Raw genomic sequence first — 27,793 nt, 5'->3', positions numbered from 1 at the left:
ACCTGTGATTTATTCGGCGCGTTTTCACAACACCGGGAAAAAAAAATCACTTCCTCCTACTTCCGGCCAATTACTTCCAGGTCGATGCGGTTTGCAAATGTCGATGACGTCACACTGCCACCTGCCGGCGCTTCAGTGGATTGCACACAACAATATGTATATAAATATGATTCTTAAAGTAATTCTCTTTGACATTGACCATTTGTTGTATTGGTAGAAAAACGAATGCAATAAGAACACAAGCTTATACACGATTTGATGTATTTAATGATTTTATTATTGTTTTTGTTGTTCTTATTACAAAGCAGCTTTAAAGTTACATGTCATTAAAACAGTTTTTTTGACGTGTGTAATCAAATCTAATAATTTACATTATATTAAGAATATTTCACATTCCTCCGTAATCACAGAAGAATGTGATTGGTCGCTCGTCCCCAGCGCAGAGAAACATGTACCACGTGGACATATTTTGATCTTTATTTTTTTTTTAACGTTTATTAATTTAGTTACTCGTTTATTTCTTGTTTCTCAAATTATGTAAAATAATACTACATAAAGTATGATTTCACAAGATGTAGTCGATCAAAATGTTATTGGCCTAAAAATAGGCAAATATAGAATAATAATTAAGGCCTTGTGTGAAATAAACCCGAGTACAATAATAATATTGTAATAATAATATTTGGGGACCTTAGCTGGGGTTTAGCTAGGTGTAGTTGATCTTTTAGCTGCAAAAAATGCACAAATGTTGCACTGTATACATTTAATAAAGAAATGCAAAATTCATTTGAATCAAAATGTTATCAATGCACAAATAAAGACCAAATTATACAGACAATTCCCATTAGTGGTTATTGTACATTGTCAAAACGTACAGTACATCATTTTATATCAAGCCACCACAGTTTAGACATACATAACCTCGCCATTTCATCAATATTTGACAAATCTTCTGCTTCTCAGAGATAAAACATGGAATAAATCCTCTCATCCACAAGGCAGAAAAACACAGGGAAACTTCAAGTCAGTTTATATTCTGGACACAATCTTAAAACTGCTCAAACATGTAAATCTCTGATGGGCCAGAGACAAAACAAGAGACAAGAAGGAAAACAATTCTGTCAGTTTCCTGTAAAGAAACAGGCGATTAAACGAGATCAAACAAAGGCTGGATTGTGGTTTGCAACAATCATATATACAAAACCTGCTTGTCTTTTGTGGAATGAGAGATCAGTAAATTAACTTTATAAGAAATAGTGCCTTTACAAAATACTCTTGGAGAAACATTTGTCATATTTCACCTTAAATCAAAATGTATTTTTGCACAAACCCTAATTTGAGATTTTTGACATTATTTTCTTGACAATGAACCAGTAGGAATAAAAGAAAGTGGCCTTAAAAACAGGCTTTATCATCTTAATGCAAAATATAGCTCTTTGATTTTAAGGTAAAATACAAGCTGGACATTGCTGGTGAGAGTCTCTCACTCACATGTAGAAACACCATTCGATATTGCAACGTTTCTTTAAGTCTCTTTTGGTTGTCAATAAACCATCAAAAAGCAGAATTATTGGGTCCCAAAACCACAGATATATACAGTGAGACATGATCCCTGTGAAACCTGAAGCTTTGATTATTGATTCCTGCGTTTTGGGCCCACAGCCAGCTTTCATCGAGTTTAAAGGAACGCAGGTTCATTTGGCAGACGTGGCGCCGTCACCACCGTGAGTCATGTGCTTGTGCTCGGCCTCCGCTGATTGGCTGAGAGCGTGCTGGACGAGCGTGTCTCTCTGCATTTGCTTGGCTTTGTTATACAGCAGGACTCCCACGAACACCAGCACCGTCCCACCCGCAGACACCAGAGTGATGGAGTTACTGAACACGATGATACTCAGCCAGATGGACAGCGCATGCTTCACGGTGCTCGCCACACTACACACACACAACACACACACACACACACACACACACACACACACACACACACACACACACATCACATTTGTGCAGTTCACAACAGTGAAGGAGGCGCACCTGAATGTTACGGGTGAGAGTGTGTGAAGGAGGCGCACCTGAATGTTACGGATGAGAGTGTGTGAAGGAGGAGCACCTGAATGTTACGGGTGAGAGTGTATGAAGGAGGCGCACCTGAATGTTATGGGTGAGAGTGTGTGAAAGAGGCGCACCTGAATGTTACGGGTGAGTGTGTGTGAAGGAGGCGCACCTGAATGTTACGAGTGAGAGTGTGTGAAGGAGGAGCACCTGAATGTTACGGATGAGAGTGTGTGAAGGAGGCGCACCTGAATGTTACGGGTGAGATTGTGTGAAGGAGGCGCACCTGAATGTTACGGGTGAGAGTGTGTGAAGGAGGCGCACCTGAATGTTACGGGTGAGAGTGTGTGAAGGAGGCGCACCTGAATGTTACGGGTGAGAGCGTGTGAAGGAGGCGCACCTGAATGTTACGGGTGAGAGTGTGTGAAGGAGGCGCTCCTGAATGTTACGGGTGAGAGCGTGTGAAGGAGGCGCACCTGAATGTTACGGGTGAGAGCGTGTGAAGGAGGCGCACCTGAATGTTACGGATGAGAGTGTGTGAAGGAGGAGCACCTGAATGTTATGGGTGAGAGTGTGTGAAGGAGGCGCACATGAATGTTACGGGTGAGAGTGTGTGAAGGAGGCGCACATGAATGTTACGGGTGAGAGTGTGTGAAGGAGGCGCACCTGAATGTTACGGGTGAGATTGTGAGAAGGAGGCGCACCTGAATGTTACGGATGAGAGTGTGTGAAGGAGGAGCACCTGAATGTTACGGGTGAGAGTGTATGAAGGAGGCGCACCTGAATGTTACGGGTGAGAGTGTGTGAAGGAGGCGCACCTGAATGTTACGGGTGAGTGTGTGTGAAGGAGGCGCACCTGAATGTTACGAGTGAGATTGTGAGAAGGAGGCGCACCTGAATGTTACGGATGAGAGTGTGTGAAGGAGGAGCACCTGAATGTTACGGGTGAGAGTGTATGAAGGAGGCGCACATGAATGTTACGGGTGAGAGTGTGTGAAGGAGGCGCACATGAATGTTACGGGTGAGAGTGTGTGAAGGAGGCGCACCTGAATGTTACGGGTGAGAGTGTGTGAAGGAGGCGCACATGAATGTTACGGGTGAGAGTGTGTGAAGGAGGCACACCTGAATGTTACGGGTGAGAGTGTATGAAGGAGGCGCACCTGAATGTTACGGGTGAGATTGTGTGAAGGAGGCGCACATGAATGTTACGGGTGAGAGTGTGTGAAGGAGGCGCACATGAATGTTACGGGTGAGAGTGTTTGAAGGAGGAGCACCTGAATGTTACGGATGAGAGTGTGTGAAGGAGGAGCACCTGAATGTTACGGGTGAGAGTGTATGAAGGAGGCGCACATGAATGTTACGGGTGAGAGTGTGTGAAGGAGGAGCACCTGAATGTTACGGGTGAGAGTGTGTGAAGGAGGCGCACATGAATGTTACGGGTGAGAGTGTGTGAAGGAGGCGCACATGAATGTTACGGGTGAGAGTGAGTGAAGGAGGCGCTCCTGAATGTTACGGGTGAGATTGTGTGAAGGAGGCGCACATGAATGTTACGGGTGAGAGTGTGTGAAGGAGGCGCACATGAATGTTACGGGTGAGAGTGTTTGAAGGAGGAGCACCTGAATGTTACGGATGAGAGTGTGTGAAGGAGGAGCACCTGAAGGTTACGGGTGAGAGTGTGTGAAGGAGGCGCACCTGAATGTTACGGGTGAGAGTGTGAGAAGGAGGCGCACATGAATGTTACGGGTGAGAGTGAGTGAAGGAGGCGCTCCTGAATGTTACGGGTGAGAGTATGTGAAGGAGGCGCACCTGAATGTTACGGGTGAGAGTGTATGAAGGAGGCGCACCTGAATGTTACGGGTGAGAGTGTATGAAGGAGGCGCACCTGAATGTTACGGGTGAGATTGTGAGAAGGAGGCGCACCTGAATGTTACGGGTGAGAGTGTGTGAAGGAGGCGCACCTGAATGTTACGGGTGAGAGTGTGTGAAGGAGGCGCACCTGAATGTTAGGGGTGAGAGTGTGTGAAGGAGGCGCGCCTGAATCTTACGGGTGAGAGTGTGTGAAGGAGGCGCACCTGAATGTTAGGGGTGAGAGTGTGTGAAGGAGGCGCACCTGAATGTTACGGATGAGAATGTGTGAAGGAGGCGCACCTGAATGTTACGGGTGAGAGTGTGTGAAGGAGGCGCACCTGAATGTTAGGGGTGAGAGTGTGTGAAGGAGGCGCACCTGAATGTTACGGATGAGAATGTGTGAAGGAGGCGCACCTGAATGTTACGGGTGAGAGTGTGTGAAGGAGGAGCACCTGAATGTTACGGGTGAAAGTGTGTGAAGGAGGCGCACCTGAATGTTACGGGTGAGAGTGTGTGAAGGAGGCGCACCTGAATGTTACGGGTCAGAGTGTATGAAGGAGGCGCACATGAATGTTACGGGTGAGAGTGTGTGAAGGAGGCGCACCTGAATGTTACTGGTGAGAGTGTGTGAAGGAGGAGCACCTGAATGTTACGGGTGAGAGTGTGTGAAGGAGGCGCACCTGAATGTTAGGGGTGAGAGTGTGTGAAGGAGGCGCGCCTGAATGTTACGGGTGAGAGTGTGTGAAGGAGGCGCACCTGAATGTTAGGGGTGAGAGTGTGTGAAGGAGGCGCACCTGAATGTTACGGATGAGAATATGTGAAGGAGGCGCACCTGAATGTTACGGGTGAGAGTGTGTGAAGGAGGAGCACCTGAATGTTACGGGTGAAAGTGTGTGAAGGAGGCGCACCTGAATGTTAGGGGTGAGAGTGTGTGAAGGAGGCGCTCCTGAATGTTACGGGTGAGAGTGTGTGAAGGAGGCGCACCTGAATGTTAGGGGTGAGAGTGTGTGAAGGAGGCGCACCTGAATGTTACGGGTGAGAGTGTGTGAAGGAGGCGCACCTGAATGTTACGGATGAGAATGTGTGAAGGAGGCGCACCTGAATGTTACGGGTGAGAGTGTGTGGAGGAGCACCTGAATGTTACTGGTGAAAGTGTGTGAAGGAGGCGCACCTGAATGTTACGGGTGAGAGTGTGTGAAGGAGGCGCACCTGAATGTTACGGGTGAGAGTGTGTGAAGGAGGAGCACCTGAATGTTACGGATGAGAATGTGTGAAGGAGGCGCACCTGAATGTTACGGGTGAGAGTGTGTGAAGGAGGCGCACCTGAATGTTACGGGTGAGAGTGTGTGAAGGAGGCGCACCTGAATGTTAGGGGTGAGAGTGTGTGAAGGAGGCGCGCCTGAATGTTACGGGTGAGAGTGTGTGAAGGAGGCGCACCTGAATGTTAGGGGTGAGAGTGTGTGAAGGAGGAGCACCTGAATGTTACGGGTGAAAGTGTGTGAAGGAGGCGCACCTGAATGTTAGGGGTGAGAGTGTGTGAAGGAGGCGCTCCTGAATGTTACGGGTGAGAGTGTGTGAAGGAGGCGCACCTGAATGTTAGGGGTGAGAGTGTGTGAAGGAGGCGCACCTGAATGTTACGGGTGAGAGTGTGTGAAGGAGGCGCACCTGAATGTTACGGATGAGAATGTGTGAAGGAGGCGCACCTGAATGTTACGGGTGAGAGTGTGTGGAGGAGCACCTGAATGTTACTGGTGAAAGTGTGTGAAGGAGGCGCACCTGAATGTTACGGGTGAGAGTGTGTGAAGGAGGCGCACCTGAATGTTACGGGTGAGAGTGTGTGAAGGAGGAGCACCTGAATGTTACGGATGAGAATGTGTGAAGGAGGCGCACCTGAATGTTACGGGTGAGAGTGTGTGAAGGAGGCGCACCTGAATGTTACGGGTGAGAGTGTGTGAAGGAGGCGCACCTGAATGTTAGGGGTGAGAGTGTGTGAAGGAGGCGCGCCTGAATGTTACGGGTGAGAGTGTGTGAAGGAGGCGCACCTGAATGTTAGGGGTGAGAGTGTGTGAAGGAGGCGCACCTGAATGTAACGGATGAGAGTGTGTGAAGGAGGCGCACATGAATGTTACGGGTGAGAGTGTGTGAAGCAGGCGCACATGAATGTTACGGGTGAGAGTGTGTGAAGGAGGCGCACCTGAATGTTACGGGTGAGAGTGTGTGAAGGATGCGCACCTGAATGTTACGGGTGAGAGTGTGTGAATGAGGCGCACCTGAATGTTACGGGTGAGATGCGGCCCATGAGCGCGTAGGCCGTGACGCTCTGCAAGTGGAAGAGGACGCCGTCGAACAGCAGAAGCAGAACCACGTCCTGAGAGAGACTGAAGCTGTTCTCGCTCTTCCCGATCAGCGGCAGATCCTGCGGGACACACACACATCAGCATGCATAAAGTCACGAGTATTACTATGTATTACTACATCATTGCATGTTTTCTCCCCCGACTAGATGTGAGTTTATACATTTACTTTGATTAAATTATTTCAATCATGTGTAAGAATTTAAATCCAATTTCCTTTATTTTAATTCTATTTAATTATTTATTTTTACACTACTTTTCTTTTTATCTTATGTATTAATTTTATTTACTTAAATTACTATTTTATTTTACTTTATTTACTTTTTATTTATTTTAATCATTATTTATTTAAATTAAATGATTTTAATTCTATAGTTATTTACTTTTTATTTAAATCAAAATGTATTTATTTTATTTTTTGCTTATTTCTTTTAATTAAATGTTTTTGTTTATGTAGTTATTAACTTATATTTAAATAAAATATTTATTTTAATCATTTTATTTATTTTGTGTAATAACATGCGTTTAAATATTGGGTTATTTATTTTTTATTTAAATCACATTTTATTTATTAAATTAATTTTAATCGCTTGTATTATTTTTTTTTTAAATTTATTTCTTTTAATTAAATGTTTTTATTTATGTAGTTATTTTTTATTTTTATTTAAATCAAATATTATTTATCCTAATCATTTTTATTTATTTCTTATTTTTACATCTTACACTGCTTTTCTATTTATTTAAATCAAATTGTATTTATTTAGTTTTATTAAATTAATTTTATGTATACTAATCTTTTTTTATTAAATGTTTTTAGTTATGTAGTTTTATTGTGTTTTATTTGAATCATTTTATTTATTTATTTCATTTAAATGTTTTTATGTGGTTATGTATTTTCCATTTAAATCAAATTGTATTATTTTAATTCATTTATTTCAATCAAATTCATTATGTATTTTTATTTAAATACAATGTTTTATCTTAATCAATTTATTTGAGTTAATTAATAAAATAATTAATTATCATCAAATTATCTATTTTTTTATTATTATTTTTCTTTACATTTTACAAGATTGCCATTTACCTGCTATTAAAGGGATAGTTGTTTTATGTCGGTTGGATGTGTGTTGTTAACATGTTAGTGATGCGGCCAGCGTTTAATAAAAGCGGGTCTCGGACGTGTGTGTGTGCAGGGACTGACCATCAGGAAGATCCAGGCGGGAACGAGCATGACCATAGCAGCGGCACTGGTGTAAAACTGCAGCTCGGGAGGACTACAAACACACACACACAAACACACATCACAGTGCTTCATGTTTCTTCACCTGTGTTTAGATTTAAGAGTCTCTGCTCTTCCAGAAGAGGCGTGATAGCGCCCCCTGGCGTACAACACTGAACACACACACACAAATCTACAGCACTCACCTGAACTTATACTTGTCCCCACTCAGCAGCTTCTTGGAAAACACATTCTGTAAGCTGAGAGAGGGAGAGTGTGCATTAGATGAGGTTTACTGTGGCGTATGTGTGTGTGAAGGAAGAGTGTGTGAGCTGTGTGTGTGTGTGTGTGTGTGTGTGTGTGTGTGTGTGTGTGTGCGTGTGAAGGAGAGTGTGTGAGCGTGTGTGAAGGAGAGTGTGTGAGCGTGTGTGTGCGTGTGAAGTAGAGTGTGTGAGCGTGTGTGTGTGTGTGCGCGTGTGAAGGAGAGTGTGTGAGCGTGTGTGTGTGTGTGCGCGTGTGAAGGAGAGTGTGTGAGCGTGTGTGAGCGTGTGTGTGCGTGTGAAGTAGAATGTGTGTGAGTGTGTTTGTGTGTGTGAAGGAAGAGTGTGTGAGTGTGTGTGTGAAGGAGAGTGTGTGAGCGTGTGTGTGTGTGTGCGCGTGTGAAGGAGAGTGTGTGAGCTTGTGTGTGCGTGTGAAGTAGAGTGTGTGTGAGTGTGTTTGTGTGTGTGAAGGAAGAGTGTGTGTGTGTGCGTGTGAAGGAGAGTGTGTGTGTGTGTGTGTGTGTGTGTGTGTGCGCGTGTGAAGGAGAGTGTGTGAGCGTGTGTGTGCGTGTGAAGTAGAGTGTGTGTGTGTGTGTGTGTGTGTGTGTGTGTGTGTGTGCAGCACCAGTCCATGATGTTGGTGGAGAGCGCGGCGGAGAATCCCAGCATGTTGAAGCTGATCTCAGTAGCAGTGCAGAGCGCCAGACCCAACATCACAGGAATCAGAGACACGTTCACCCAGAAACCTGACACACACACACAAACACAAACAGTTGATCAGGCTTCTAGACGATTGATTACTGGCTCAAGTCAAAAGAAGTCAAGTCGGTGTTATTCCGCTTTCTATACATTAAAGGTGCTGTATGTAACTTTCACTCTACTAAACCATACAGATACCTTTGCATATATTCAGGAAACATGCTAAGTTCACATACTCGTTTCTCTGTAAAACACTTCTACAGCCGGTTATTTTACTCTGAAATGTGTTGCACAGTCAGTCAGTCGTGTGTGTTTGCACACGTGTGTGTTTGCAGTCAGTCAGTCGTGTGTGTTTGCACACGTGTGCGTTTGCAGTCAGTCAGTCGTGTGTGTTTGCACACGTGTGTGTTTGCAGTCAGTCAGTCGTGTGCGTTTGCACAGTCAGTCGTGTGTGTTTGCACACGTGTGTGTTTGCACACGTGTGTTTGCACACGTGTGTGTTTGCACAGTCAGTCGTGTGTGTTTGCAGTCAGTCGTGTGTGTGTTTGCAAAGTCAGTCGTGTGTGTGTTTGCACAGTCAGTCGTGTGTGTTTGCACAGTCAGTAGTGTGTGTTTGCAAAGTCAGTGTTGTGTGTGTTTGCACATTCAGTCGTGTGTGTTCGCACAGTCAGTAGTGTGTGTTCGCACAGTCAGTAGTGTGTGTTTGCAAAGTCAGTAGTGTGTGTTTGCACATTCAGTCGTGTGTGTTTGCAAACACACACTACTGACTGTGCGAACACACACGACTGAATGTGCAAACACACACAACACTGACTTTGCAAACACACACTACTGACTGTGCGAAGTCAGTGTTGTGTGTGTTTGCACATTCAGTCGTGTGTGTTCGCACAGTCAGTCGTGTGTGTTTGCACAGACAGTTGTGTGTGTTTGCAAATTCAGTCGTGTGTGTTTGCACAGTCAGTCGTGTGTGTTTGCACAGTCAGTTGTGTGAGTTTGCACAGTCAGTTGTGTGAGTTTGCACAGTCAGTTGTGTGTGTTTGCACAGTCAGTAGTGTGTGTTTGCACAGTCAGTAGTGTGTGTTTGCACAGTCAGTCGGGTGTGTTTGCACAGTCAGTGGTGTGTGTTTGCACAGTCAGTCGTGTGTGTTTGCAAAGTCAGTCGGGTGTGTTTGCACAGTCAGTCGTGTGTGTCTGCACAGTCAGTCGGGTGTGTTTGCACAGTCAGTCGGGTGTGTTTGCACAGTCAGTCGTGTGTGTTTGCACAGTCAGTCGGGTGTGTTTGCACAGTCAGTGGTGTGTGTTTGCACAGTCAGTCGTGTGTGTTTGCAAAGTCAGTCGGGTGTGTTTGCACAGTCAGTCGTGTGTGTTTGCACAGTCAGTCGGGTGTGTTTGCACAGTCAGTGGTGTGTGTTTGCACAGTCAGTCGTGTGTGTCTGCAAAGTCAGTCGGGTGTGTTTGCACAGTCAGTCGTGTGTGTCTGCACAGTCAGTCGGGTGTGTTTGCACAGTCAGTCGGGTGTGTTTGCACAGTCAGTCGTGTGTGTTTGCACAGTCAGTCGGGTGTGTTTGCACAGTCAGTGGTGTGTGTTTGCACAGTCAGTCGTGTGTGTTTGCAAAGTCAGTCGGGTGTGTTTGCACAGTCAGTCGGGTGTGTTTGCACAGTCAGTCGGGTGTGTTTGCACAGTCAGTCGTGTGTGTTTGCACAGTCAGTCGTGTGTGTTTGCACAGTCAGTCGTGTGTGTTTGCACAGTCAGTAGTGTGTGTTTGCACAGTCAGTCGTGTGTGTTTGCAGTCAGTCGTGTGTGTTTGCACAGTCAGTTTTGTGTGTTTGCACATTCAGTCGTGTGTGTTTGCACAGTCAGTCGTGTGTCAGTCGTGTGTGTTTGCACAGTCAGTCGTGTGTGTTTGCACAGTCAGGAGTGTGTTTGCACAGTCAGTCGTGTGTGTTTGCACAGTCAGTCGTGTGTCAGTCGTGTGTGTTTGCACAGTCAGTCGTGTGTGTTTGCACAGTCAGTTGTGTGTGCACAGTCAGTTGTGTGTGTTTGCACAGTCAGGAGTGTGTTTGCACAGTCAGTCGTGTGTGTTTGCACAGTCAGTCGTGTGTGTTTGCAAAGTCAGTCGGGTGTGTTTGCACAGTCAGTCGTGTGTGTTTGCACAGTCAGGAGTGTGTTTGCACAGTCAGTAGTGTGTGTTTGCACAGTCAGGAGTGTGTTTGCACAGTCAGTCGTGTGTGTTTGCAAAGTCAGTCGGGTGTGTTTGCACAGTCAGTCGTGTGTGTTTGCACAGTCAGTAGTGTGTGTTTGCACAGTCAGTCGTGTGTGTTTGCAGTCAGTCGTGTGTGTTTGCACAGTCAGTAGTGTGTGTTTGCACAGTCAGTTTTGTGTGTTTGCACATTCAGTCGTGTGTGTTTGCACAGTCAGTCGTGTGTGTTTGCACAGTCAGTCGTGTGTGTTTGCACAGTCAGTTGTGTGTGCACAGTCAGTTGTGTGTGTTTGCACAGTCAGTCGTGTGTGTTTGCACAGTCAGTCGTGTGTGTTTGCACAGTCAATCGTGTGTGTTTGCACAGTCATTCGTGTGTGTTTGCACAATCAGTAGTGTGTTTGCACAGTCAGTAGTGTGTTTGCACAGTCAGTCGTGTGCGTTTGCACAGTCAGTCGTGTGCGTTTGCACAGTCGGTCGTGTGCGTTTGCACAGTCGGTCGTGTGCGTTTGCACAGTCGGTCGTGTGTGTTTGCACAGTCAGTCGTGTGTGTTTGCACAGTCAGTCGTGTGCGTTTGCACAGTCAGTCGTGTGTGTTTGCACAGTCATTCGTGTGTGTTTGCACAATCAGTAGTGTGTTTGCACAGTCAGTCGTGTGCGTTTGCACAGTCAGTCGTGTGTGTTTGCACAGTCATTCGTGTGTGTTTGCACAATCAGTAGTGTGTTTGCACAGTCAGTCGTGTGCGTTTGCACAGTCAGTTGTGTGTGTTTGCACAGTCAGTCGTGTGTGTTTGCACAGTCAGTCGTGTGTGTTTGCACAGTCAGTCGTGTGTGTTTGCACAGTCATTCGTGTGTGTTTGCACAATCAGTAGTGTGTTTGCACAGTCAGTCGTGTGCGTTTGCACAGTCAGTCGTGTGCGTTTGCACAGTCAGTCGTGTGCGTTTGCACAGTCAGTCGTGTGCGTTTGCACAGTCAGTCGTGTGCGTTTGCACAGTCAGTCGTGTGCGTTTGCACAGTCATTCGTGTGTGTTTGCACAATCAGTAGTGTGTTTGCACAGTCAGTCGTGTGTGTTTGCACATTCAGTCGTGTGTGTTTGCACAGTCAGTCGTGTGTGTTTGCACAGTCAGTCGTGTGTGTTTGCACAGTCAGTCGTGTATTTGCACAGTCAGTCGCGTGTGTTCGCACAGTCAGTCGTGTGTGTTTCAGTCGTGTGTGTTTGCACAGTCAGTCGTGTGCGTTTGCACAGTCAGTCGTGTGCGTTTGCACTGTCAGTCGTGTGCGTTTGCACAGTCAGTCGTGTGCGTTTGCACAGTCAGTCGTGTGCGTTTGCACAGTCAGTCGTGTGTGTTTGCACAGTCAGTCGTGTGTGTTTGCACAGTCAGTCGTGTGTGTTTGCACAGTCAGTCGTGTGCGTTTGCACAGTCAGTCGTGTGCGTTTGCACAGTCAGTCGTGTGCGTTTGCACAGTCAGTCGTGTGCGTTTGCACAGTCAGTCGTGTGCGTTTGCACAGTCAGTCGTGTGCGTTTGCACAGTCAGTCGTGTGCGTTTGCACAGTCAGTCGTGTGCGTTTGCACAGTCAGTCGTGTGCGTTTGCACAGTCAGTCGTGTGCGTTTGCACAGTCAGTCGTGTGTGTTTGCACAGTCAGTCGTGTGTGTTTGCACAGTCAGTCGTGTGTGTTTGCACAGTCAGTCGTGTGTGTTTGCACAGTCAGTCGTGTGTGTTTGCACAGGCAGTCGTGTGTGTTTGCACAGGCAGTCGTGTGTGTGTTAGGGGTGGGAATCTCGAGGCACCTCACGATTCGATTACGATTCAGAGGCCTGCGATTCGATTCTAAAGCGATTATCGATTATCTGAATCTTTTTGTGTGTGTGTGAATATAAATACTTTGCTTTAAAAGTAAAAAGTAATGACCCATAAAGAATTAAAGTACAATATATTTTATTAAAATTGCAAAGAACCAACAGGAAAATAAATGTGTGCTTGAACTAGCAGCATGAGCATACTTGTAGTAAATTAATAATATAACAACAACAGGTGTTCTGACGATTCATGCTACCCATTGAGATGTGCTACTTACTGGTTATGCACATGTGCAGACTCATTTTTCTTCTGCTTACCACGCCCATAAATCTATGCATCCTTGCTGTGGAGACTTGTAAGAAACTTTGACAGGTCAAAGATGAATATTTGATGATAATTTTTACTTTTCACACCCGATTTAAAAATAAAAACAGTACATTATACTGTACTCTTAACTTCGAATTTTATTATAATTTTATTTCATATAATAATATAATTTTTACTTGTTATATCAAATGTGATAATTGCTAGTTCATTTAAAATATCAAAATATGCCCCCCATACACTTACCCTGATTAAAATGAAATAACAATGTCATAATATTGTGAGATTTATACCATTATGGAAACAATAGAGAATGAATCAACATTATCTGTGATCCATTCGCGTTTGGGTGGCATTTTTCGACAAGGCAGCAGAAATCGTCTGAACACGTACAGCCCAGAGCCATAGAGAGAAACGGCTCTGGTACAGCCGAGTGTTTTTCCTCCTCTGGGTGGAAACGTGTCATATGGCTTCTCATATTTGTCGTGTTGCCGAAATATTTTAGTTTTATTCTACAAAGCTTACAACTAGTGTGGCTCTTGTCCAGCTCCTTTCCCCCTTCAACTTCATAGAAGCCAAAATATTTCCACACGTCGTCAGCTTTTAACGAGGAGGGTGTTTGGATTTCGCGCTCAGCCATCGCGTCTCTGTTATGTGCGCACGCCACAGACAGACGGTCCGGGCACTGCACTTCCGCGCTTCAGAGTTCCGACTTTTGCGTTCCGTCAATATTACGTCATTATAAATAGGCTACATATCTAAAAAAAAAAAAAAATATTTTTTTATTTGAAAATCGATTTTTGACATTTGTGAATCGATTCAGAATCGTCCACGTCCGTATCGCGAAGCATCTAAGAATCGATTTTTTCCCCCACCCCTAGTGTGTTTGCACAGTCAGTCGTGTGTGTTTGCACAGTCGGTCGTGTGTGTTTGCACAGTCAGTCGTGTGTGTTTGCACAGTCAGTCGTGTGTGTTTGCACAGTCAGTAGTGTGTGTTTGCACGTGTGTGTTTGCACAGTCAGTCAGTCGTGTGTGTTTGCACAGTCAGTCAGTCGTGTGTGTTTGCACAGTCAGTCAGTCATGTGTGTTTGCACAGTCAGTCGTGTGTGTTTGCACAGTCAATAGTGTGTGTTCGCACAGTCAGACGTCTGTGTTTACACAGTCAGTCGTCTGTGTTTGCACAGTCAGTGTTGTGCGTGTTTGCACAGTCAGTGTTGTGCGTGTTTGCACAGTCAGTGTTGTGTGTGTTTGCACAGTCAGTGTTGTGCGTGTTCGCACAGCCAGTCGTGTGTGTTTGCACAGTCAGTCGTGTGTGTTTGCACAGTCAGTCGTGTGTGTTTGCACAGTCAGTCGTGTGTGTTTGCACAGTCAGTAGTGTGTGTTCGCATAGTCAGTGTTGTGTGTGTTTGCACAGTCAGTGTTGTGTGTGTTTGCACAGTCAGTGTTGTGTGTGTTTGCACAGTCAGTGTTGTGTGTGTTTGAACAGTCAGTCGTGTGTGTTTGCACAGTCGGTCGTGTGTGTTTGCACAGTCAGTCGTGTGTGTTTGCACAGTCGGTCGTGTGTGTTTGCACAGTCAGTCGTGTGTGTTTGCACAGTCAGTCGTGTGTGTTTGCACAGTCAGTCGTGTGTGTTTGCACAGTCAGTAGTGTGTGTGTTTGCACAGTCAGTCAGTCGTGTGTTTTTGCAGAGTCAATAGTGTGTGTTCGCACAGTCAGTCGTCTGTGTTTGCACAGTCAGTGTTGTGTGTGTTTGCACAGTCAGTGTTGTGCGTGTTTGCACAGTCAGTGTTGTGTGTGTTTGCACAGTCAGTGTTGTGTGTGTTCGCACAGCCAGTCGTGTGTGTTTGCACAGTCAGTCGTGTGTGTTTGCACAGTCGTCGTGTGTGTTTGCACAGTCAGTCGTGTGTGTTTGCACAGTCAGTCAGTCGTGTGTGTTTGCACAGTCAGTCAGTCGTGTGTGTTTGCACAGTCAGTCGTGTGTGTTTGCACAGTCAATAGTGTGTGTTCGCACAGTCAATAGTGTGTGTTCGCACAGTCAGTGTTGTGTTCGCACAGTCAGTGTTGTGTTCGCACAGTCAGTGTTGTGTGTGTTCGCACAGCCAGTCGTGTGTGTTTGCACAGTCAGTCGTGTGTGTTTGCACAGTCAGTCAGTCGTGTGTGTTTGCACAGTCAGTCGTGTGTGTTTGCACAGTCAGTCAGTCGTGTGTGTTTGCACAGTCAATAGTGTGTTCGCACAGTCAGTGTTGTGTTCGCACAGTCAGTGTTGTGTGTGTTCGCACAGCCAGTCGTGTGTGTTTGCACAGTCAGTCGTGTGTGTTTGCAAAGTCAGTCACAGTCAGTCGTGTGTGTTTGCACAGTCAGTCAGTCGTATGTGTTTGCACATTCAGTCAGTCGTGTGTGTTCGCACAGCCAGTCGTGTGTGTTTGCAAAGTCAGTCGTGTGTGTTTGCACAGTCAGTCGTGTGTGTTTGCACAGTCAGTCGTGTGTGTTCGCACAGTCAGTCGTGTGTGTTTGCACAGTCAGTCGTGTGTGTTTGCACTAGTGTTGTCAAAAATATCGATATTTCGATAAATATCGATACTGAAATATCTGAACGGTACCAATACTAATTTCCCGAAGTATCGATACACCAATACTAGCCGAGCAGTCACTTTCACTTCTCTCCAAAGGCGCGTTGACAAACACCACACGTGACGCACTCGTCTCATTCGCTCTGGTTAAATAGCAAAAGTGAATGGAAAGATGGCGAGTGCGGCGTCCCCGCGAACGGCTTTGGTTGATTGATAAAGAACACCGCGAGCGGGCATGTCGGAGTCGGAGAATGGCGTGGACAGGACACGCGCTACACACCGCGAGCGGGCATGTCGGAGAATATAGCGCGGACACGCGCTTCACACTGCGAGCGGGCTGCGGGCACCCAAAAGATTGTTTGACTATCAATATCCCTCTCATCACTCATTTTGTAAAATTATTTTATAGATGAAAACATTTAAGGAATTGGCTCCAGGGGTACCATTTAGCAAGCATATGCTCAGCATCAGGGGTGTTTGTTTTTTGGACAGACCTGCACCACTGCTAAAAACATCCTAAAACACTGTAACTCTTCTCATTTTAACTTTTCTGAAACATTAACCAAGATGGCCTAGTATTGTTGTTGATATGAGTCTGTGTTTCGTTTTTTCACTGTAATTCTTAAAGTTAACATAATCTGACTGAGGAATCGTAGACAAGTAAATATTGTAACTGTGGTCAGATGTAAATTAACTTGTGTCTGTTTAACTTTATTCAAAAATTATTATTTAATTCTGCAATTTGCCTTCATTAGCGATTATCATCAATTTGATTACACATATACTAATTAAACTAAACTGAGCTAGACAATGGCATCTCTGAATTCAATAATGAAATGCCTTTAACTGAAAATTGAATGTTTAACCTTATTATTATACATTACTGACACTCTATCCTCCAATTTGATACAGTTAAGTGCTTCGACACAATCTGTATTATTAAAAGCAATATATAAATAAAGGTAACTTGACTAGATGCTGATCCAGTGAGCATTGTTTCCGCGTGTGATGCACACACGTTTGCGTTTAAATCTGTTCATCAAATTAAGTTAATGTATTAACCAGCATTTATGACCGATGACCAATGCATTTGTTACAGTATATTTTAATCTTTGATAACAGTAGGTAATAAAAACACAACGGATCATGTTAGCTCTGGTCCAATGAAAAAATATTAACAGATAGAACTCAGGACATTTTTGTTCATGTAAAATATACCTCATTGTCATGTTCTAGACTTGTAATATTTAGCTTTAAATAAAAAAAAGACCCCCTTAATATTGTGGCAGTTTTTTTTCTCTGTGGTATCGAAAATGGTATCGAATATCGATATTTTTCAAGGTATCGTATCGAAGTTAGAAATTCTAGTATCGTGACAACACTAGTTTGCACAGTCAGTCGTGTGTGTTTGCACAGTCAGTAGTGTGTGTTTGCACATTCAGTCAGTCGTGTGTGTTTGCACAGTCAGTCGTGTGTGTTTGCACAGCCAGTCGTGTGTGTTTCAAAGCCAGTCGTGTGTGTTTGCACAGTCAGTCAGTAGTGTGTGTTTGCACAGTCAGTCAGTCGTGTGTGTTTGCACAGTCAGTCGTGTGTGTTTGCACAGTCAGTAGTGTGTGTTTGCACATGAGTGTGTTTGCACAGTCAGTCAGTCGTGTGTGTTTGCACAGTCAGTCGTGTGTGTTTGCACAGTCAGTCGTGTGTGTTTGCACAGTCAGTCGTGTGTGTTTGCACAGTCAGTCAGTCGTGTGTGTTTGCACAGTCAGTCAGTCGTGTGTGTTTGCACAGTCAGTAGTGTGTGTTTGCACATGTGTGTGTTTGCACAGTCAGTCAGTCGTGTGTGTTTGCAGTCAGTCGTGTGTGTTTGCACAGTCAGTCGTGTGTGTTTGCACAGTCGGTCGTGTGTGTTTGCACAGTCGGTCGTGTGTGTTTGCACAGTCGGTCGTGTGTGTTTGCACAGTCAGTCGTGTGTGTTTGCACAGTCAGTCGTGTGTGTTTGCACAGTCAGTAGTGTGTGTTTGAACGTGTGTGTTTGCACAGTCAGTCAGTCGTGTGTGTTTGCACAGTCAGTCAGTCGTGTGTGTTTGCACAGTCAGTCAGTCGTGTGTGTTTGCACAGTCAGTCGTGTGTGTTTGCACAGTCAGTCTTGTGTGTTTGCACAGTCAATAGTGTGTGTTCCTACAGTCAGTCGTCTGTGTTTGCACAGTCAGTGTTGTGTGTGTTTGCACAGTCAGTGTTGTGTGTGTTTGCACAGTCAGTGTTGTGTTTGTTTGCACAGTCAGTGTTGTGTGTGTTTGCACAGTCAGTGTTGTGTGTGTTTGCACAGTCAGTGTTGTGCGTGTTCGCACAGCCAGTTGTGTGTGTTTGCACAGTCAGACGTCTGTGTTTTCACAGTCAGTGTTTTGTGTGTTTGCACAGTCAGTGTTTTGTGTGTTTGCACAGTCAGTGTTGTGCGTGTTTGCACAGTCAGTGTTGTGTGTGTTTGCACAGTCAGTGTTGTGTGTGTTTGCACAGTCAGTGTTGTGCGTGTTCGCACAGCCAGTCGTGTGTGTTTGCACAGTCAGTCGTGTGTGTTTGCACAGTCAGTCGTGTGTGTTTGCACAGTCAGTAGTGTGTGTTCGCATAGTCAGTGTTGTGTGTGTTTGCACAGTCAGTGTTGTGTGTGTTTGCACAGTCAGTGTTGTGTGTGTTTGCACAGTCAGTGTTGTGTGTGTTTGCACAGTCGGTCGTGTGTGTTTGCACAGTCGGTCGTGTGTGTTTGCACAGTCAGTCGAGTGTGTTTGCACAGTCGGTTGTGTGTGTTTGCACAGTCAGTCGTGTGTGTTTGCACAGTCAGTCGTGTGTGTTTGCACAGTCAGTCGTGTGTGTTTGCACATGTGTGTGTTTGCACAGTCAGTCAGTCGTGTGTGTTTGCACAGTCAGTCAGTCGTGTGTGTTTGCACAGTCAGTCAGTCGTGTGTGTTTGCAGAGTCAATAGTGTGTGTTCGCACAGTCAGTCGTCTGTGTTTGCACAGTCAGTCGTCTGTGTTTGCACAGTCAGTCGTCTGTGTTTGCACAGTCAGTCGTCTGTGTTTGCACAGTCAGTGTTGTGTGTGTTTGCACAGTCAGTGTTGTGCGTGTTTGCACAGTCAGTGTTGTGTGTGTTTGCACAGTCAGTGTTGTGTGTGTTCGCACAGCCAGTCGTGTGTGTTTGCACAGTCGGTCGTGTGTGTTTGCACAGTCAGTCGTGTGTGTTTGCACAGTCAGTCAGTCGTATGTGTTTGCACAGTCAGTCAGTCGTGTGTGTTTGCACAGTCAGTCGTGTGTGTTTGCACAGTCAATAGTGTGTGTTCGCACAGTCAGTGTTGTGTTCGCACAGTCAGTGTTGTGTGTGTTCGCACAGCCAGTCGTGTGTGTTTGCACAGTCAGTCGTGTGTGTTCGCACAGTCAGTGTTGTGTTCGCACAGTCAGTGTTGTGTGTGTTTGCACAGTCAGTCGTGTGTGTTTGCACAGTCAGTCAGTCGTGTGTGTTTGCACAGTCAGTCAGTCGTGTGTGTTTGCACAGTCAGTCGTGTGTGTTTGCACAGTCAACAGTGTGTGTTCGCACAGTCAGTGTTGTGTTCGCACAGTCAGTGTTGTGTGTGTTCGCACAGCCAGTCGTGTGTGTTTGCACAGTCAGTCGTGTGTGTTCGCACAGCCAGTCGTGTGTGTTTGCACAGTCAGTCGTGTGTGTTTGCACAGTCAGTCACAGTCAGTCGTGTGTGTTTGCACAGTCAGTAGTGTGTGTTTGCACATGTGTGTGTTTGCACAGTCAGTCAGTCGTATGTGTTTGCACATTCAGTCAGTCGTGTGTGTTCGCACAGCCAGTCGTGTGTGTTTGCACAGTCAGTCGTGTGTGTTTGCACAGTCAGTCACAGTCAGTCGTGTGTGTTTGCACAGTCAGTCGTGTGTGTTTGCACAGTCAGTAGTGCGTGTTTGCACATGTGTGTGTTTGCACAGTCAGTCAGTCGTATGTGTTTGCACATTCAGTCAGTCGTGTGTGTTCGCACAGCCAGTCGTGTGTGTTCGCACAGTCAGTCGTGTGTGTTTGCACAGTCAGTCGTGTGTGTTTGCACAGTCAGTCGTGTGTGTTTGCACAGTCAGTCGTGTGTGTTTGCACAGTCAGTCGTGTGTGTTCGCACAGTCAGTCGTGTGCGTTTGCACAGTCAGTCGTGTGCGTTTGCACAGTCAGTCGTGTGTGTTTGCACAGTCAGTAGTGTGTTTGCACAGTCAGTCGTGTGTGTTTGCACAGCCAGTCGTGTGTGTTTGCACAGCCAGTCGTGTGTGTTTCAAAGCCAGTCGTGTGTGTTTCAAAGCCAGTCGTGTGTGTTTCAAAGCCAGTCGTGTGTGTTTGCACAGTCAGTCAGTAGTGTGTGTTTGCACAGTCAGTCGTGTGTGTTTGCACAGTCAGTAGTGTGTGTTTGCATATGAGTGTGTTTGCACAGTCAGTCAGTCGTGTGTGTTTGCACAGTCAGTAGTGTGTGTTTGCACAGTCAGTAGTGTGTGTTTGCACAGTCAGTCAGTCGTGTGTGTTTGCACAGTCAGTCAGTCGTGTGTGTTTGCACAGTCAGTAGTGTGTGTTTGCACATGTGTGTTTGCACAGTCAGTCGTGTGTGTTTGCACAGTCAGTCGTGTGTGTTTGCACAGTCAGTCGTGTGTGTTAGCACAGTCAGTCGTGTGTGTTAGCACAGTCAGTAGTGTGTGTTTGCACAGTCAGTCGTGTGTGTTTGCACAGTCAGTAGTGTGTGTTTGCACATGAGTGTGTTTGCACAGTCAGTCGTGTGTGTTAGCACAGTCAGTCGTGTGTGTTTGCACAGTCAGTAGTGTGTGTTTGCACAGTCAGTCGTGTGCGTTTGCACAGTCAGTTGTGTGTGTTTGCACAGTCAGTAGTGTGTTTGCACAGTCAGTCGTGTGTGTTTGCACAGCCAGTCGTGTGTGTTTGCACAGCCAGTCGTGTGTGTTTCAAAGCCAGTCGTGTGTGTTTCAAAGCCAGTCGTGTGTGTTTCAAAGCCAGTCGTGTGTGTTTGCACAGTCAGTCAGTAGTGTGTGTTTGCACAGTCAGTCGTGTGTGTTTGCACAGTCAGTAGTGTGTGTTTGCACATGAGTGTGTTTGCACAGTCAGTCAGTCGTGTGTGTTTGCACAGTCAGTAGTGTGTGTTTGCACAGTCAGTCAGTCGTGTGTGTTTGCACAGTCAGTCAGTCGTGTGTGTTTGCACAGTCAGTCAGTCGTGTGTGTTTGCACAGTCAGTAGTGTGTGTTTGCACATGTGTGTGTTTGCACAGTCAGTCAGTCGTGTGTGTTTGCACAGTCAGTCGTGTGTGTTTGCACAGTCAGTCGTGTGTGTTAGCACAGTCAGTCGTGTGTGTTAGCACAGTCAGTAGTGTGTGTTTGCACAGTCAGTCGTGTGTGTTTGCACAGTCAGTTGTGTGTGTTTGCACAGTCAGTCGTGTGTGTTAGCACAGTCAGTAGTGTGTGTTTGCACAGTCAGTCGTGTGTGTTTGCACAGTCAGTAGTGTGTGTTTGCACATGAGTGTGTTTGCACAGTCAGTCAGTCGTGTGTGTTTGCACAGTCAGTCGTGTCTGTTTGCACAGTCAGTAGTGTGTGTTTGCACAGTCAGTAGTGTGTGTTTGCACAGTCAGTAGTGTGTGTTTGCACAGTCAGTAGTGTTTGTTTGCACAGTCAGTAGTGTGTGTTTGCACAGTCAGTAGTGTGTGTTTGCACAGTCAGTAGTGTGTGTTTGCACAGTCAGTCGTGTGTGTTTGCACAGTCAGTAGTGTGTGTTTGCACAGTCAGTAGTGTGTGTTTGCACATGTGTGTGTTTGCACAGTCAGTCAGTCGTGTGTGTTTGCACAGTCAGTCAGTCGTGTCTGTTTGCACAGTCAGTAGTGTGTGTTTGCACAGTCAGTAGTGTGCGTTTGTACAGTCAGTAGTGTGTGTTTGCACAGTCAGTAGTGTGTTTGCACAGTCAGTAGTGTGTGTTTGCACAGTCAGTAGTGTGTGTTTGCACAGTCAGTAGTGTGTGTTTGCACAGTCAGTAGTGTGTGTTTGCACAGTCAGTAGTGTGTGTTTGCACGTGTGTGTTTGCACAGTCAGTCGTGTGTGTTTGCACAGTCAGTCGTGTGTTTTTGCACAGTCAGTAGTGTGTGTTTGCACAGTCAGTAGTGTGTTTGCGCAGTCAGTTGTGTTTTTGCACAGTCAGTAGTGTGTGTTTGCACAGTCAGTAGTGTGTGTTTGCACGTGTGTGTTTGCACAGTCAGTCGTGTATGTTTGCACAGTCAGTCGTGTGTTTTTGCACAGTCAGTAGTGTGTGTTTGCACAGTCAGTAGTGTGTGTTTGCACGTGTGTGTTTGCACAGTCAGTCGTGTGTGTTTGCACAGTCAGTCGTGTGTGTTTGCACAGTCAGTCGTGTGTTTTTGCACAGTCAGTAGTGTGTGTTTGCACAGTCAGTAGTGTGTGTTTGCACAGTCAGTAGTGTGTGTTTGCACAGTCAGTAGTGTGTGTTTGCACAGTCAGTCGTGTGTGTTTGCACAGTCAGTCGTGTGTGTCTGCACAGTCAGTCGTGTGTTTTTGCACAGTCAGTCGTGTGTGTTTGCACAGTCAGTAGTGTGTGTTTGCACAGTCAGTAGTGTGTGTTTGCACAGTCAGTAGTGTGTGTTTGCACAGTCAATCGTGTGTGTTTGCACAGTCAGTCGTGTGTGTTTGCACAGTCAGTCGTGAGTTTGCACAGTCAGTAGTGTGTGTTTGCACAGTCAGTAGTGTGTGTTTGCACAGTCAATCGTGTGTGTTTGCACAGTCAGTAGTGTGTGTTTGCACAGTCAATCGTGTGTGTTTGCACAGTCAGTCGTGTGTGTTTGCACAGTCAGTAGTGTGTGTTTGCACAGTCAGTTGTGTGTGTTTGCACGTGTGTGTTTGCACAGTCAGTCGTGTGTGTCTGCACAGTCAGTCGTGTGTTTTTGCACAGTCAGTTGTGTGTGTTTGCACAGTCAGTAGTGTGTGTTTGCACAGTCAGTAGTGTGTGTTTGCACAGTCAGTCGTGAGTTTGCACAGTCAGTAGAGTGTGTTTGCACAGCACAGTCAGTCGTGCGCAGGATCTCGTTGAGCCGTCGTGTGTGTGTTCACCTGTGTATTCTCCCAGAATGAGGCGGGACATGATGACAGTGAAGATGGGAGCTGAACTCTTCACCGTCTCCGCGAACGACACGGCCACATTCTTCAGACTGACCAAACCCAGCACCACAGTGGTGAACCTGACGACACAAAGGAGAATGAGCCTGTAAAACCAGTCCCACTGCTTGCTGTTCCTCAATCCATCAAGCCACAGCAGATCCCAAGCACAGTTCGCATTTCTTATACTCGCTCATCAACTTTACACTCAGACATTTTCATGTTAAATACACACATATGCAACATCTAGGGCTGGACGATATGGCCAAATTTTATATCACGATATATTTCTTAATTTCGGTCGATACGATATAATTCCGATATCGATATGAACAATTTAAAAGCCTCAGAAAAACTGCCAAGAACGCCCATAACAGATGTCTGTTCCTACAATCTTCTGAAAAATGAATTTGCCAAGTCTATGAAACCTGCTAGAGTCTTTCGCTACTGCACCATAACAAACTACATGAAGCAATGAAATAACCCATCATAACAATAACATTCTCTTCTCAATACCTGCTACAAGACTATGAAAGCATATGGGTAGCAATATTCAGTTTTAAAATGTAATTTGTAAAATGACAATGTAATATGTAAAATGGCAATGCATTTCTGTTTTTAAATCTACATTTGCCATAACATTTGTGCAACATTTGGTACACAAAATGGGGGAATTTTCTTCCGATTTAAATCCCATTTCCTGCATTTACATACATTTAGGGACTATGGTGTTACAAAATCCAGGAAATAATTAAGTTGATTAAAATGATAAAAATAAAAGTAGGCTACTAAACTATGTATAACAAAAATATGTCTTAATTTTTTCAAGACTTGAGATAATCATTTTATAAAGTCAAAAATGTTCACCATTAATGTTTTGTGTGTAAATAAAACTGAAATATACAGAAATTGAATAAGGTTATCAAATAGTCTGAACTGCATAAATTATAAATTAAATATAGATTAATCCTTATTAAAGCTACACACGTTCTTTAGACAAGATCAGTGAGTAATTTGCTCTGTTCCCCTTTGTTCTTCGGTTAACTTAACTGACAGACAGAATTGGCTGCTGTCCCTTTAAGATCTGTCGCTGATGAGAGGATCTTACGCATTTAATTTTCTCATTTAGGCTACTCTTAACTTTCATTTAGACTGTTCTTGTGAGGATACAATTGACAAAACGGACAAATTGGCATAAATGTGTGTGTTATTATTCAAGCGCTAAAGAAAGAGAACTGAATTCTGCGCGTCGTGTGTGTGTGTGTGCGCGCGTCAGGACATTCACAGGGAGCGATACCTGCTCATTAGAACTTTCGGTGAGCTATTTTTAGAGTGTGGACGCGACGTTCCTGGCCGCGGACGCGCGCATCGGCACAGTCTATCTCCTGATCCTCGTCTGATGTGTTCCCGCTGCTAGTCGGACTCGGCAGTCGCACTCCGGCACATTTTGCAGCACGCTGAAACACCGAAACACCACTGAATTTATACCACTGAATTAGTCTTTCCTCTCTTATAAACTATTTCGTCTGCTTTCTCCTCACTTGTGGAAGCTCGTTCAGTCACATTTGCATTGCGGTCAGAGGCGCTCATTCTGTGGCTGAAACGTGCCGCGTTGGAGATCCGCTGCTCTGAGCAGTGGCTGCGTGTCTGTGGTGTACGTCATCAGGGAAGTAGCCAATTGTGTTCTGCTCTTTCTGACGCCTGCGCGCCTAACATCAGTCAGTGACAAATGCTGCAATGTATATTGAAATATCGAAAATGTGTTTAAAAATCATATCACCGTTATCGAAAAAAAAAATATTGCGATATATATTGATATTGAATTATTGTCCAGCCCTGGCAACATCACATCACATATATTTTGTGTAGAGAATCCTCACATCTCACACTAAACAGCTTTAAAGGAGTAGTTCACTTCAGAATTAAAATCTCCTGATAATTTACTTTCCCGCACGTTATCAAAGATGTTCATGTCTGTCTTTCTTCAGTCGTAAAGAAATGAAGGTTTTTGAGGAAAACACTCCAGGATTTTCTCCATATAGTGACTTCAATGGAGTCCAACGGGTCGAAGGTCCAAATGTGAGTTTCAGTGCAGCTTCAAAGTCTCGACACGATCCAGCCGAGGAATAAGAGTCTGATCTAGACAAACCAGCGGACATTTATAACAAAAATAAACATTTATATACTTTATAAACACAAATGCTGGTCTTGCACGAGCTGTGATGCGACACACATTACGTGATCAGGGTGAAAGGTCAAGCGTGATGTAGGTGTAAGAGCAGACCCAGTGTTTGCAAAGCCAACGTGCAAAGACTAAATCAAACCTCATGTACATCAAATAAATAAATAAAAGATAAAACTACAATGTCAGACGATTTTGAAGTTGGAGGAGAAAATGAGTTGGAGTTTTTCGCTCTACTCTACATTTCTGAACCGGAACACGCGTGACCTTTCAACCTGATCACGTAATGTGTGTCGCATCACAGCTAGTGCAAGACGAGCATTTGTGTTTATAAAGTATATAAATGTTTATTTTGTTATAAAATGGCCGATTTATTGAAGTGAACTAATCCTTTAATAGAGTTGTGTGTGTCGTACACACATACACACCTCATGAGTCCCACAAACAGCATGATCATGATGAAGTTGGAGGGGTATTCGGCGCGGGACTTGTGCTGGTAAAGCGGACACGGCACCAACATCTTACCACAGCCAATCACAGTCGTGGAGAGCATCTGGACGGCTCCTAACACACACATGCAGACAAACACATGCATTCAGTGCACAAAGGAAAAGACTAATAAGTTATGTTTTAGTTAAATCTAGTTAATATCATGGAAACATTTCAGGTCAGAATTCAGGGAAAATATTAAACTACACTTTGCACAAAATAGCTGCGGACACAGACTGAGCTTTTGCTTGTCCGAAACATGAGACGTGCTTTATATTAAAGGCTTCAAAATAACTCCCAATACATCAAAAAATGTCTAAATATGTATTTTTGGTGATCAAAGATTAATTTTTAAGCGATAAAATTATTGACTATAGGGGGACTTTAATCTTATTTCACATGGGAACCCTGGAAATAATTTTTTATTTATTTTGTGGTGAAGTTCGATCTGATTGTGTTCTTCCCTCATTGCTTAATAGAGGCCAAGTTCACTTTCATGCTTTGTTTGCCAAGACAGAGGTTTATTGCACTTATCTTTGTTTGAGAATCAGCGTTTACAAACGGCTAAATCAGAGCGTAATTGCGTGACACATCTGGGAAACCTACCCAGCATGCTCGGCTCTCCCTCCAGCAGAGAGAGTATGTACTTGTTGAGGAAGAGCGTGCAGAAGCTGAAGAAGTACCAGAGCGCCAGGTACGTCAGAGCCCTGGAGTTCCACACGCCGGCGTCGGCCTCGATCACCGTGGTCTCGGTGATGGTGATCTTCAGGACCGGCTCTCCCGGCGTGCTCTCGCTGCGGGACAGCATCACCCGCTCCTGCCGCGGCCGGAAGCTGCCGAACGAGGGCCAGAACGAGGACTTCCCTGAGCGCTCGCTGCCGGCCATGGTGCGGGAAGATGGTGGCAAACTCCAGGAGTAATGAAGCAATCACACAACACATGAGAAGGACATCTGCAAACACAGGGAAATAAGCTAGTCCAAAACTCCAGATCGTCACGATGTAATAGATTGTTAAAATCATCTTAAATTTGTTTAATATCACAGTGTTTATTATAAATTATTGATCGGTGCACATCATTATTGTTTTAATAATCTTGAATCAGAACAACTTCCTCTTGCAGGATCTCTTCTCTGATGATGTGGGCAGGGCAACCTGTCACTCACATGAGATCAGCCAATAGCAAACCACGACCATACAATCAATTCCCCACAGACACAATCAAGCCCCGCCCACATTTGTTCTTGTCCGGTAAGCGTTTCACTCGGATAAGACACAATAGAGAAGAAAAGACACGTGTAAATCTTCCCTTTCATGCCACACCTTAATTAAACGGATCGTGTCCAACTATTATGTAAAGCAGATGGGTGTGTATGAACACGAAAGCATGAGGTACATTATGTATCCACATACATTAATAAATGACAAACAGCATGGATTATGTGTGACCGGTTTGTTTCAGAAATGTCACCTCAGGTATTTTTAAAAACATGTATGCACACAATAAGCGCATTGTATCAAATTACTTATTCAAATCGTAGCACATAATAGTTAAAGGCAATTAATATAAAGTAGGACCTTGCCAATCTACTTTTTTACACATGTCTTTAAGTGAGTGTTCAAATAGTTTTTGAGTATTTATTAATGTTATATATTCAAGAATGTGTCCTCCATGCTGGTTTATGCACTTATGTCTTGTATGTTTGTCTAATCTATTTGTTTAATTTTGCTAATGGTTATTTAAAGGAACTAAAAGCCTATATTTTATGCTAGTATTTCTTTAAAACAATACATTACACATAAAGAACAAAGATCAGTCAAGACTTCATTCCGCTTCATGCAAGATATCTGCCGGAACAAACAACAAGATGAAGTGATACTGTTAAAATAGAAACATGATACTCTACCCAATGTGTTCATCCGAGACATTTAATCCGCATCGAAACATGCTTCATCTTCGGAGGTCTTTCACATTCTCTCCTGGAAGCAGTGGCTGAAGTTCAGGATAAATCATGAGGATTGGGATCTATCGACACGTCTTCACTGCACTTCACTCTTTCTGATGTCTGTACATAAGCTGCGTGACTCTGCGCAGTGTAACAAAGAGGAAATGCTTTTGTTTTCAATCGCCCTGCGCAATTAGAGCGCAGCTTTGACTGGAAAAACTACATGAACGTCAAGATGCGGAAGTTGGACTTTTTTTTATTGCAAATCAAAGATTACAGACATTAACAGTCCAGAGAAACAGATGGGAGAAATCATAAGAGAATAAATTAGGCTACACAAATCAATACTATATTACATTTTGTCAATATGAAAAATTAAAGGTTCCTTAAAACAGACTCAAGGATATTATATGTTTTAGAAACCGTTGAGTTAAAAGGTTTTGATATTTTCTTAAAGTAAAAAGGGACTTTATATCACAGGAGAATATTCTAGAATCAGGAGAATGGTTCTGGCTTTGTGAAGATGAAACTTACCCAGAAGACAAAGTAATAATACAGTATAATCAAAATTAATATCCTTACAATGAAAATCTGACAAAAAAAGTGTAACAGCAGAAAACTAACAAGGCAACTTCTGACCCGAAAGATTTAGAAAATGGGCCCTGATCAT

At 44.6% G+C, this 27,793-nt stretch overlaps 2 protein-coding genes across 6 annotated transcripts in view; both read right to left on the bottom strand.

Moving 5' to 3' along the window:
- cdk11b (cyclin dependent kinase 11B) overlaps window positions 1-104 on the bottom strand; it is a 44,189-nt gene extending 44,085 nt beyond the window's left edge. For 4 of the 5 annotated variants that reach the window (XM_077217667.1, XM_077217669.1, XM_077217671.1 and 1 more), the window contains exon 1: window positions 3-104. The gene's annotated coding sequence lies outside the window, so the exon portion shown is untranslated. The remainder of the gene's footprint in view (window positions 1-2) is intronic. The other variant, XM_077217673.1, reaches the window with a different exon arrangement.
- A 150-nt stretch (window positions 105-254) lies between these two features.
- Window positions 255-27,355, bottom strand: LOC143724546 (solute carrier family 35 member E2A). Its single transcript, XM_077217687.1, has 9 exons — window positions 27,085-27,355; window positions 25,785-26,130; window positions 25,118-25,253; window positions 22,463-22,590; window positions 8,359-8,479; window positions 7,680-7,733; window positions 7,456-7,528; window positions 6,171-6,316; window positions 255-1,932 (listed from the first exon to the last, which is right to left on the bottom strand). Exons 2-9 carry the CDS (start codon window positions 26,062-26,064, stop codon window positions 1,695-1,697), a joined length of 1,176 nt encoding a protein of 391 aa, XP_077073802.1. The 5' UTR covers window positions 26,065-26,130; window positions 27,085-27,355; the 3' UTR covers window positions 255-1,694.
- Between the last annotated feature and the right edge of the window lie 438 nt (window positions 27,356-27,793).

Source organism: Siphateles boraxobius, unplaced genomic scaffold, assembly GCF_051911475.1.
Source record: "Siphateles boraxobius isolate OS27281-9 unplaced genomic scaffold, OSU_SipBor_1 75, whole genome shotgun sequence".
NCBI classification, from domain to species: Eukaryota; Metazoa; Chordata; class Actinopteri; order Cypriniformes; family Leuciscidae; genus Siphateles; species Siphateles boraxobius.
This window is presented reverse-complemented; position numbering and strand designations above follow the sequence as displayed.